The following is an 11,001-nucleotide window of genomic DNA, read 5'->3' on the forward strand; positions in this document are numbered from 1 at the left end:
CAAAAAAATATAAAATTCAACTCTCTCTTTCCTACAGCCACATGCAGCTGCCACCCTCTGCCTGTGCCTTCCCACATGAGGTCTCAAAGCAACATCCTTCGGGAAAGGAGAGGCATCAACCTTGCAGAACTGATCAATGTGTTTAAATAGGCAACAGAGAAATAATTTCTCACAGCAAGGACAAGAGCAAACCTTTCACAAGATCCAGCACCCTTGAACTAAAGGTAAGAGCAAATGAGCAGCACTTTGGTCCCAGCCAGAGCAGCCAGAGCTGGGTTTGGCTGAGGGTGGGGCATGAATGAGAACTATTTGCATGAAACCAAATCACAAACCCACTGAAACAATGCGAGAGAGCTGGAAAAGGCAACAGAGCATGGAGAAAATTATAGCTGCTCTTTCAGCTTCCAGCAAGTATTTGTTATGGAACGTCACAAGTTACAGATGCCGCTTTCTGCAGAAACCTCCAGCGGCAGAAAACCAGCGTACCCATCCACTCCGTGCGTGTTGTTCTGGCGATGGCAAGTTCCTTCCCTCCTCCAAGACTGGAGTGCTGTAATGGTCCTCCCTGAGCTAGAAATTCATCAGTAACAGTCAAGCAAGTTTATAAATCACAGCAAGAATGACCAGCTGTTAGAGGATGTTAACCAGAAAATAACTTCAGGTTTCAGAACAAAATAAACTCCAAAACCAAACCAAACCACTTTCTCACTTGTTGGCAGCAGCTGTCACTGCTTTCAAGACATAAAAGACAACTCTATCTACAGGGATTTTCCAGAGAGGACAGTGCCAGAATTTGTTCCCTTGTTTTAAATCTGAAAGGAACCTACCCCTGAACCTCCAGGGGCACGTTGGGGAGGGAGGGAGGGGGGAGGGGGCGGCATTTTTAGCCAAGATTTCTGTGGCTAAACAGTAAAAGGCATAAATTCATTGACGCAGGGAGCCCTTCACAGTCACCTTCTGTCAAGTTCATTCTGACAGGGATGGGGGAAATAATTTGATTTAAAGCCTAAGTAAAGATTAATTCCTTTTAAATATGAAGAAAAGGCATGCGAATGTGTTTGGCATTAGACAACTGGGCTAAATAAAAGGATTTCTCCGACACTTTGGGGTAAAGTAATTTATTGTTACAAGCAGAAATTAATGATATAATGGAAGGTAACAACAACATATGGATCAATAAAAGATCAAACCAACCTCAGAGAAAAGAACAAGCAATCTGGGCGGGAGAAGAGCACATGGAGGAAGAAAAGGCAATTTAGCCCTCAGTAATGAGACTTCTCACCACACAGGAAATAAAATGAACACTCGAGGGATCCAAGAGTCAGCTCCAAGGGGTGCTTAGCCCACGTTCTGTATCCAGCACCCTGGTCAGTCGTGCTAGTGTTTTTGGTGAGGTAGTTAATTCCCTCCTAAGAAACCCCTACACATCTGTTTAGCACAGACAAAACTTCGACTTGCAAACAGTTGTACCCGAGTAACCAGAAACTAACCCAGTCACAGCTCTGATGAACCCAACAGAGATCAGCGTATCAAAGCCTCTTCTAGCACAAGCAGCAGTGCCGTCCGTCCTCCAGTCTCCCAGTTTGTTCTTTTCTACAGCAAACTCATGGAAGCTCACAAGAGCCAAAAAAAGAAAAGGAAAAAAAAGAAGCAGAACAAGCAGTATCCAGAGTTTTTAGACATTCAGCTCCAGGGAGAAAGCACAAGAGCGCAATTTCATTCATAGCAAGTTAAGTTTCCATCCAAACATCATTACTGTATCCTGTGACCTTTGTAGTGCTGCGTTTGTTCCTCCCTCCAGAAAGCACAGAACCCATTCCCCCTCCCTCTTCCAGCTGCACACTTTAAAGTCATTTACTGGCAAAGTCTTTTGTTCATATTTCAGCATCTTTCTGCAGCACTGGAGTCCGCTCCGTCAAGCTGGGACACAGGCGGGTACAAGAAGCCCACCAGGCAGCAGAACCACTGCTGCTTTACGGATGCTCTTTCTAAAGCGTAACCGGGACGAAGCAGGAGTCCTCCTCCCACAGATGGGGAGACACAGCAAAGTGAGGAAGAGTTACTGTCATTAAAGAGACCAAAGCACAACCAGGCTCCTTTCCAAACCACTTCACAGAGATATTCAGTTATTATGTTTCTGAAGAACCGGTTATCAAATGCAGGGGCTCCGCACCTCCACAGCTCCACAGCCCACAGAACACTTGCTCCGCTGTGCTTTGTCCTGATCGCTCATTAACACATCCACTGCGCCCATTAACAAAAACCGACACAAGGGGCTTTCCCAGTAATAATGGCTGCTGCTTACTCCTGTGCTGAGCTTTCAAAGCACTTCGAGTTCATCAGACAGGAATCTTCAAAACACACCTATAACAGACCTGCTTTACCGTACTTAGAACTGAATTTACATCTCCTGATGACAAAAAAATTAAATAAATCAATCACAGAGCCCCGCCAGGGGATCTGCTAAATGTTCCAGTCAGGAAAGCAGCCCCCGTGGAGGGCACGCCAGCATCTCAGTGAGCTTCACCCGGCCCTGCCTTTGGGTGCGTGTCCAAATTCTGCTTTACGGGCACATGACACTGCTGCAGGATTCCAAGAGGGTAGAAAAGCATCCATTTTCTAGAAAGCTTCATTGCTTTTTGCTGATCAAAACTGCCGGGATGGTTATTCACACACCATTAATAGCCTTACGAGAAGTTAACATCAGAGCTGGGGCTTCCAAGTAAAACACTGAGGACAGCCCTCCCCAGATGAACTGGGACGGAGGAAGGAGAGTCGCTGTGTGCCAGCAAGCACACCACAGCCACCATCTGCCTGTGGCTGCCCCAGCACTGCCCAGTTAAGGAACTACATCTGGAGCTGAGAGCAATTGTGAGCTGGACTCACAATCCTGCCCCTGTATAGAATTTCTTCATATTTTAATAACAAACAGTGCAAATGAAACATGTGAGTAACTCCTCTTTTTCCCCCTCCTCCTCCCTAAAAGCAAGAACATCACATAAAATGTGTTCTAGAGACCAGACAGATACTCTTAGCAGCACAACTGCACTACTCTGCACAAAGACAAAGGTTCTGTGGAATTTCCCTAACACCAATTAGGTGCTAATGAGTAGGAGCATCCTGAAAGACACCAGAGCAATTTATCCACAATACTTAAACCTCATCCAACAGGCATCTTAAATATTCCCTGAATACAGGCATAATCATACGTGACATGCCACGGCCCAGAATGTTCCTTGACATTGTCCACCCTGCTCTGCACGGCTCACTCCCTCCCTGCTGAGAGGGGAACAAGGGGATCAGTTCGTGTCTCAACACGACGGTGGACACGGGGAAATACCAATCTCTGCTTCGTTCATTCAGCTCCTAAACCAACCACAACCAACTGCTACAGCGAGAAAACCACGATTTTTCCCCTGCACAGTCTGCCTTAGGAGAACCCGCCAACACCACAGGACTGGTTTGATTGACTGAGGCTTAGGCTCTTGGGTTAGAAAACGATCGATCCACTTGTTCAGAGCGAGCAGGATAGCAATGCTGGCAGCTACGGGTCTGTCAGGAGCAAACCCCCCCTTCCTGGCAGGACCACCGGAGCATGCCCCTGCAGCAGGAGTGTGCTGCTGTCCAAAGAAAGAGCCAGGGACTCATTCCCAGGCAACAACTGTCGATATTTTGAGTAGATTCATCTTGCAAGCCCTCCCCATCTATAAATTGCACAGCTCCACTACATACTCTGCCTGAAAACTGTTGTCCAACAACAGCAGTACGAAAAACAAACCAAAAAACCCTTCCTGACTTAAGAGGAGCCAAAAGGCTCTTCCTGGAAGTTCTGTGATTAAAAAAAAAAAAAAACAACCAAAAAAAAGAACTTCAAAATCAGTAGGACTGGCCAAACTGCCTGGCCATCTGCCTGGAAGGTTGTTGATAAAAAAAAAAAAAAACAACCAAAAAAAAGAACTTCAAAATCAGTAGGACTGGCCAAACTGCCTGGCCACAGCACTTCATGGCTGTAGATTAAAATCCACTCTTGGTTTACAGTTAATCTGTTTACCTGGCTCCTTCTCAAGAGTCAAAAAGCCAGGAGCTGCTCATGTGCCACAGGGCACAGCAGCTCCCCTGGCCTGTACACATGAAGAATGGTCTCTAACGATGCAATTATGGGAAGTTAGGACCCTTTCTCCCTTTTTCTCCTATACTTTTCTATCCCTCAGCAACTCAAACCCTAGCTCTGCAGTTGCTTCCATCGCCTACAAAACGCTGATGATATTCAGAGAGCAGGACTCCCATGAAGATGTAGAAATTCTCAAAAGGAAAGCATGAAATCTGCAAAAGTCATACAAAAATGAACTAAATAAAGTCAGAGGTAATGAATATCAACTGTGCGTGGCACAGCAAAAGCTGTTCAAAAGAACATGTGTTCAAACATACTTTCCATTTCACCAACGGTTTAGATTTTTCACTCCGCATAGAGACAGCTGAAAAAGTTGACCAGGCAAATAGGTTCTTCCAAGTAAGTTACCAAAATGGGCAAAAATGTGTAAGCATTAAAAACACACACACACAAAAGAGAAGTCAAGCCTTTTAACTAACAGAAAAACAAAAAGATCCTGATGTGTACCCCAACCACAAAAGGAAGTCGTTTAGAGCTAAGAAAAGATGTCGTGGAGCTCCCTCAGTTGGGAGTTCAGGAAAACCGGCCATCCCCAGTAACCTTTTTATGGAAACCCTACTGGAGTTACGCTGGAATTCCTTCTGCTTCTGGAAGAAACTGCAGCACTTCAGTGGCCCGAGTGCTTTGGGCAGCTCTGGTCTCCAGCCTGCAATACTTGAATCTGCAGCTGAGGGAGGAAAGAAGGAAGACTCTGCATTCTTCTAGCTCTTCCTCATTAATAATCCATTAGCAGGAACCGTTCACGGGGCAGAAAGAAATACAAACTGTCACCATAACATCAAACCAGCTCCAACAGCCCCTTCCCCCTTTCTGGCAGCGGCTGCGTCGCTGGCCCAATCCCACCCCAAAACTCAAGGGATTAGCACTATCAGGAACTGCAGAAAACCAGATGAGTCTACAGCAGCCCCATAGCCAGAGTCTGGAGCAAGTCATTGTTGCAAACAAATGGAATCACTTACGCGCACAGAGTAACGATTAACTGTAAAAACCCCTTAAAAGGTAGTTTTACATTTTAAATGTAAATGGTAATCCAATACACACAAACTCAAAACCTCAAATTTCAAACCCATTCCACACTCAACCGCACCAGAGCGTGTGGCCGAAAAGTCTGTTTGCTCGGGGTATCAAACGGGCGTTGCCGAAGAAGCAGCCGAGGGCTCGGCCGTACCCTTGACAGCACACGTACGTGGTGCTTGACCTGCCACCAGAGTCACAGCGTGCAGTGACCAGCCTGAAGATGAAGACAAAAGAGAAATCATCGTATCTAGGTAACACCAACAGCACTGAAAACCCCCAGGAGCACAGGCTAAGCAACAAAACCAACAGCGACTTCAACTCACCACCTACAAATCTAAAGACAGTTCCTCAAACACCTTCTTCCCAGACAGGCGCCACACATGCCGAGTCAACGAGGACAATTTCAACAGTTGAGAGAAACCCCAGTTTTGTTTCAAACCACCTCCAAAAGCACCACTCTGCCTTTCCAGCCCCCAAATCACAGCTGCTGCCCCAGCCACTGCTACTGGGGCAGCCTTTTGCCAGAGAAGGGCTGAACCACTCCCCAGACCTCTCCAGCATTAAAAGCTGCCCCCAGCATTCGGCATGCTCAGCAGAGGTACCAGAGGAATGAGTCTTGAGGGCATCATCCAAGGCACTTTTAAGCAGCATTTAAGGCAAAAGGCCACCGTCAGACCAAACACACTCTCCGTCGTTCAGCCCAGAGAGGAGAAGTGGACACATCTGAAATTTATCAGCAATTTTCCAGAGATTTTAAGAAAGTTTTAGACATTACAGCAGCCTGAGCCTGATGGCAGTGGGGAGGTTTGCCTGAAGTTGTTCTTCTCCTAGTTCAAGACACGCTCAGCTAAATAACCACGTGGCCACCTCTGTGCTGTGCTCACTCCTGCTATAAATTACCTCATCTATTTTTCATATTCCTAGCGCTTTTGGGCTGTGCTGCAAGATCTGCAAGAGATGCATTTTCACCTTTGCTAGAGACTGCTCAAGGACAGAAGAGACTTACGAACCCTCGCTGCGTAAAAATTCCAGTATTAAATTTCTGTAGCCCAAACCATGAAGCTATTTACTGAAGCTTTATACAAACTAATTAAATATAAGACTCCCGTGGGACATGAGGAGAAAGAAGAGGAGAATTAAGAGACAAATCACTGGCTTTTCTTTCCTCAGCAAACGTACGCCCCGATGTAACACATTAAACCGAAAACCAGCCCGGCAGTCCTTGGTCGGGCACAGATAGGCTGCATCCCAATCGCATGGAATACACTGCACAGCATAAATTAATTATCTCTGCTTAACCGCAACTTGCACAAAGGAATTGGGAGAGACAATCCAGACAAGGGGATGAGCTTGAGATATCAAAGGCTCCATATGGAGACCACAGAATCTCACTTTCCAGCTTCACAGAACTCATAATCTTTGTGAGCACATGGTACAGAGACGTATCAAAGCAGCACTTCCCTCTCCTGCTGACCCCATGTCATCTTGTCAGGAGAATTCCTACCACATGACATGCAGCCATTTCAGAGTTTCCTCAACGACAGAATCACCGTCAACCAGTTTTGCAAGACGAGCCCACTAATGCTGGCATCCTCTCCTCGCCAACCTCATGTAACACTCAGGCACAGATGGCACGGCCACGCAACCAAAGCCAACGTAGACTTTGCTTGCATCACCTAAAGGCAAAAGACCCAAGGTCACCACAGTGGCTGAGGAAAGCCACCCTGCCTGGACACCTCCGCAGGTTAATTCACCTCTGCAGAAGGCAGAGAGTTTGGAATTGAACTTCCAGATACTAGAGACCATGGGGTCATTGGACGCGTTGGGTGGGGAGGGAGCCCAGGAGGTCATCCAGACCAGGCGCCAGTGGTCTGCTGTGAGGTCAGACCAGGTAACTCAAGGCTGGCTCCAGTCTGCCTCCAGCGACCTCCAAAGACGGATGCACTGCACCAGTACCTGCACCACGCCGCACAAGGGCTTGGGAAGAAACACATCGCTCCTTCCACAACCCCGACACCTGGTGCACAGAGTTTGACGTGTAAGAGGTAAATAGTCCTCAACTTCAGAAATTCACTTCCTCCTGATGCTGAGCTCCCCTGCCACCAGCTTCAAGCAGAAAACACAAGAGCAGCTAACTCCGGCCCCAAAGAGGCAAAGAACTCTCGGCCAAGAGAGAACAGGAAGTTTCACTCATCAGCACCCCCGTTGCCCCTACACACCTTTTATGACAAAAATTAACAAATCCATTTATCAACAGAAAACAAAAAAACGTGCATAACAACGATCTAATTACCATAACCGACTACTCCTTAAATAGTTTTCAATTAGCAACTTAAAACCGTTAAATTTTAAACAAAGCTCAATCATTCCATTAGTAACAAGTTAAAGTGCTTAAGTATGTGTTTGTGGATTAATGGTTTTAAACGAAGCTTCCAAACGCGGTTTCCAACACGCAGCCAGAATGGCGCGTATCATAAAAAACCAAAATGCAGTAAGTTTCTAAACGCCAGTAAAAAACACAAGCATTCTCTCAGTGAGATGACACCTTAGAGTCTCTGTAGCACACCAGCACCTGATCCATCCCACTCCCACGGCGACTGCTTCATGGCACCAAGCCACCCCTAATCCGAGATAACACCATTTCTGTGCCATTCCCTTCAACGAGGTCAGACTTTGACCAAGACACCAACATTTTTGTGTAAGGACCATGGTATGTTTGATGACGAGGCAGCAGCACACTTTTGGATGTATGTGTGTCTTTAGTACCACCTCACCATCCCACTGAGGCAGGGACCAGCCCAGCTCTGCAAGGAGTTAGGCAAGAAGTCTTCCTGCTCCTGAGAGCTTCCCTAGAGAGCCAAACCACTACCCAGCTCAGAACCAAGGACCCGAGAGGTGGAAAGCAAGTTCCATGATGTTTTAAGATGAGCATATTAACTTCAAAGTATTCCCCCAAACTTGATAGCTAAAAGCAGAGGGATGATGATCGCCACTAGCAAAGCGCTGGTGAAAGGCTGAAGCCAGGTGGGGAAGGGAAGCTCCCCCCTGTACTGTGAGACAAGCCAGGTGATTAGGGAGAGGTTTGTTACCATTCCATCATGTATTCTCGAGTTCTTTGGGCCACCTGCACCGGGATGGATGAGCACCTCCCGTCAGCCAATTCTGGAGTCGCCAGGGAAAGCTGAGCTGCGAGAGCATGAATATCCCGAGACAATCTCATGGCTGGCCTCACCCCTAATTCAGGAAGGGAATGCCCTTCTCCCAGCTCCTCATGATTCATTTACCCAGTTCCAGTCTTCTTAACCTCCCATATTTAAGACAGAAACATTTTATAAGGCAAAAGGCAAAAAAATCAATATGCTGCTGCAACAATTCACTTTTGGGACCACATTTACAAGCTAATTGACAGGTCTCTGCATAAGCACCTTGAGCGATGTGCTGAGTTTTGGCAGCAATCTCATCTCCCTTTTACCCATCTTGTTGGGCTCTGGTTTGAAAAGGGAAAGATTTCCCTTTCTTTTCTAAGGCACAAAAAAACCCTGAGTGAGATGATGCGCTGTACAAATTCTAAAGCCTTGTTTCTTTATTATTGTGCACTATTCACAAATATTGTGACTACAGCCTTGTCTCTAACACGCACATTTTGATGGGGTAAATAATGAAAGAACATACAAGCCTCTAATTTTACCCTTCCTTCAATTCCCATTTCCAGAGACAGCTAGAAAACAGGAATAGAAACCAAACCAGTAAAAAAGAAACACGCCCTTCTCCATTTTGAACTTCAAGAACCTGAAAATTAAAAAAATAATGATCAAAATAAACACCTGCCCAGCATTTGGAAAAGAAAAGTCAAACCCCCAGCTGGGTGCAGAGCAGGACATGCTTCTTGGAGGACACCACCACATTTGAATGATTTGCAACCAGTGAACAGCCTTCCCAGTAGGAAGAAGAACTACGTACATAATTGCAAAGCAATGCTGTAATTGTCAGGTTTAATCCAGGTTTCCTACTTGGGTTTAAACCGCGGTGTTTCCAATGGCATTGATTTAACTCAACAGCCCCTGCCCAAAGGCCACCTTCCTGCACGCTGTGAGCATACCAAGCAAGTTTGAACCGATGAGATCACAGAATCATCTGGTTGGAAGAGAGCTCTAAGATCATCGAGCCCAACCATTCCCCCAGCACTGCCAGGGTCCCTAAACCATGTCCCTCAGCAGCACCTCCACACAGCTGGGAAACCCCTCCAGGGATGGGGACTCCACCACAGTCTGTTCCAATATTGCCCAAACCTCTCTGTAAAGAAATTCTTCTTAATAACCAACCTCAACCTCCCCTGGAGCAACTTGAGGCTGTTTGCTCTAGTCCTGTCACCTGGGAGAAGAGTCCAAACCCCGCCTTGCCCCAACCTCCTGTTAGGGAGTTGTCAGAGCCAGAAGGTCTCCCTGGAGCCTCCTTTGCTCCAGGCTCAACCCCCCCAGGTCCCTCAGCTGCTCCTCAGCGCATTGTGCTCCAGACCCTGCACCAGCTCCGCTGCCCTTCTCTGGACATGCTCCAGCCCCTCAAGGTCCTTCTGGGAGTGAGGGGACAAAACTGGACACAGTACTCATGGTGTGGCCTCACCAAGTGCCCCCAGTCCGGGGGCATAAATCACCGAATCTCACAACTTCCTAACAGTGCTGTGTCAAGCCACAATTATTGTTTCAAATAGGCGTCATCTTGAAAACTTTGCAAAAATAAGAAGCTAAGGAGACATTTCACCATCTTTTTTTTTTTTTTAACCTAGGGCACATGATAGCCTGAAACCCAGCCAAGCGAATTCTGCAGAGGACTTGCACAATGATTGCAAATACGCCTCTGACTCTTTATTGCCTCCCTGATGATGATGGGAATAACACTGGTGCATTGGTTTTATTCATTTATGTACGAGTGGGTATAACTGCTACACGCTGAAGCCTTGAGGTGTTACAGTGGAGCACGGCATGAAAAACCAGGCAGAGGTATTACGGACTCACCAAGAGCAAAACCGTGAATAATGGAACTTTCTAGCACAAACAGCTTTCCAGGGACCCTCGGCAGGGTCCCCTATCGCCACCAGTGGATATATGCTCTGCTGACACTACACAGATTTTTAAAAGATTCCCATGATGGGAGGAGGATTAAAAAGCAATTAACTGGCTTCTCACAGTTCAGATGCAAAGCCACGTTTTAGAACGGCAGACAGAAAAATATGGCTCTGTCAGAACTCAAAGATTTGTTACATTCCATAAAAATGCCCTTACTGTCATACCTTAAAGCAGCAATAGGAGGAACCTACCCCACGGGGATGGGAGAAAGCCCTGCAAACCCCATCCAGCATTGTATTATGCAAAAGCTCTGCAAATTCCAGGCAATCTGCAAATGATTTCCCCTTCCCCACCCAAACATCTACTGCAAACTCCTACAATTGCCAGCCAGGACTGCAATAGCAAAAGGGATGAAAATAAAACCGCTCCTACCTTTCACTTGAGTGTCGTATTCAGCTATGATCTCCTTATCCTTTTTGAATTTTGCTGGCGACGTCATGTTTTCTGTTCCAAAAAGATTAACCTCAGAATAGATCCACCAGAATACAGCTATAAAGGCAATTTCGCTCCTCTCAATGAGACGCCTTGATTTTCCGTTTGTCCTTCCCCCCCCACGAAAAGGGAAAAAAAAATATCAGTCCATGGAGAGAGGGTGTGAGACACAGCACAGCAGCAGCAGCAAAATGCAGATGTTCAGGGCTCAGTGCATGGAAGAGGCAGCAGTTTTGCCTCCCTGCACCAAAACCTTTA

At 46.6% G+C, this 11,001-nt stretch overlaps 1 protein-coding gene across 4 annotated transcripts in view; it reads right to left on the minus strand.

Annotated features, from left to right (window-relative positions):
- SRGAP2 (SLIT-ROBO Rho GTPase activating protein 2) overlaps positions 1–10,750 on the minus strand; it is a 96,971-nt gene extending 86,221 nt beyond the window's left edge. For all 4 annotated transcript variants that reach the window (XM_010144852.1, XM_010144853.1, XM_010144854.1 and 1 more), the window contains exon 1: positions 10,684–10,750. In XM_010144852.1, coding sequence (XP_010143154.1) covers positions 10,684–10,750 — 67 coding nt within the window. The remainder of the gene's footprint in view (positions 1–10,683) is intronic.
- Between the last annotated feature and the right edge of the window lie 251 nt (positions 10,751–11,001).

The sequence above is a fragment of the Buceros rhinoceros genome, unplaced genomic scaffold, assembly GCF_000710305.1.
Source record: "Buceros rhinoceros silvestris isolate BGI_N320 unplaced genomic scaffold, ASM71030v1 scaffold2701, whole genome shotgun sequence".
Classification (NCBI taxonomy): Eukaryota; Metazoa; Chordata; class Aves; order Bucerotiformes; family Bucerotidae; genus Buceros; species Buceros rhinoceros.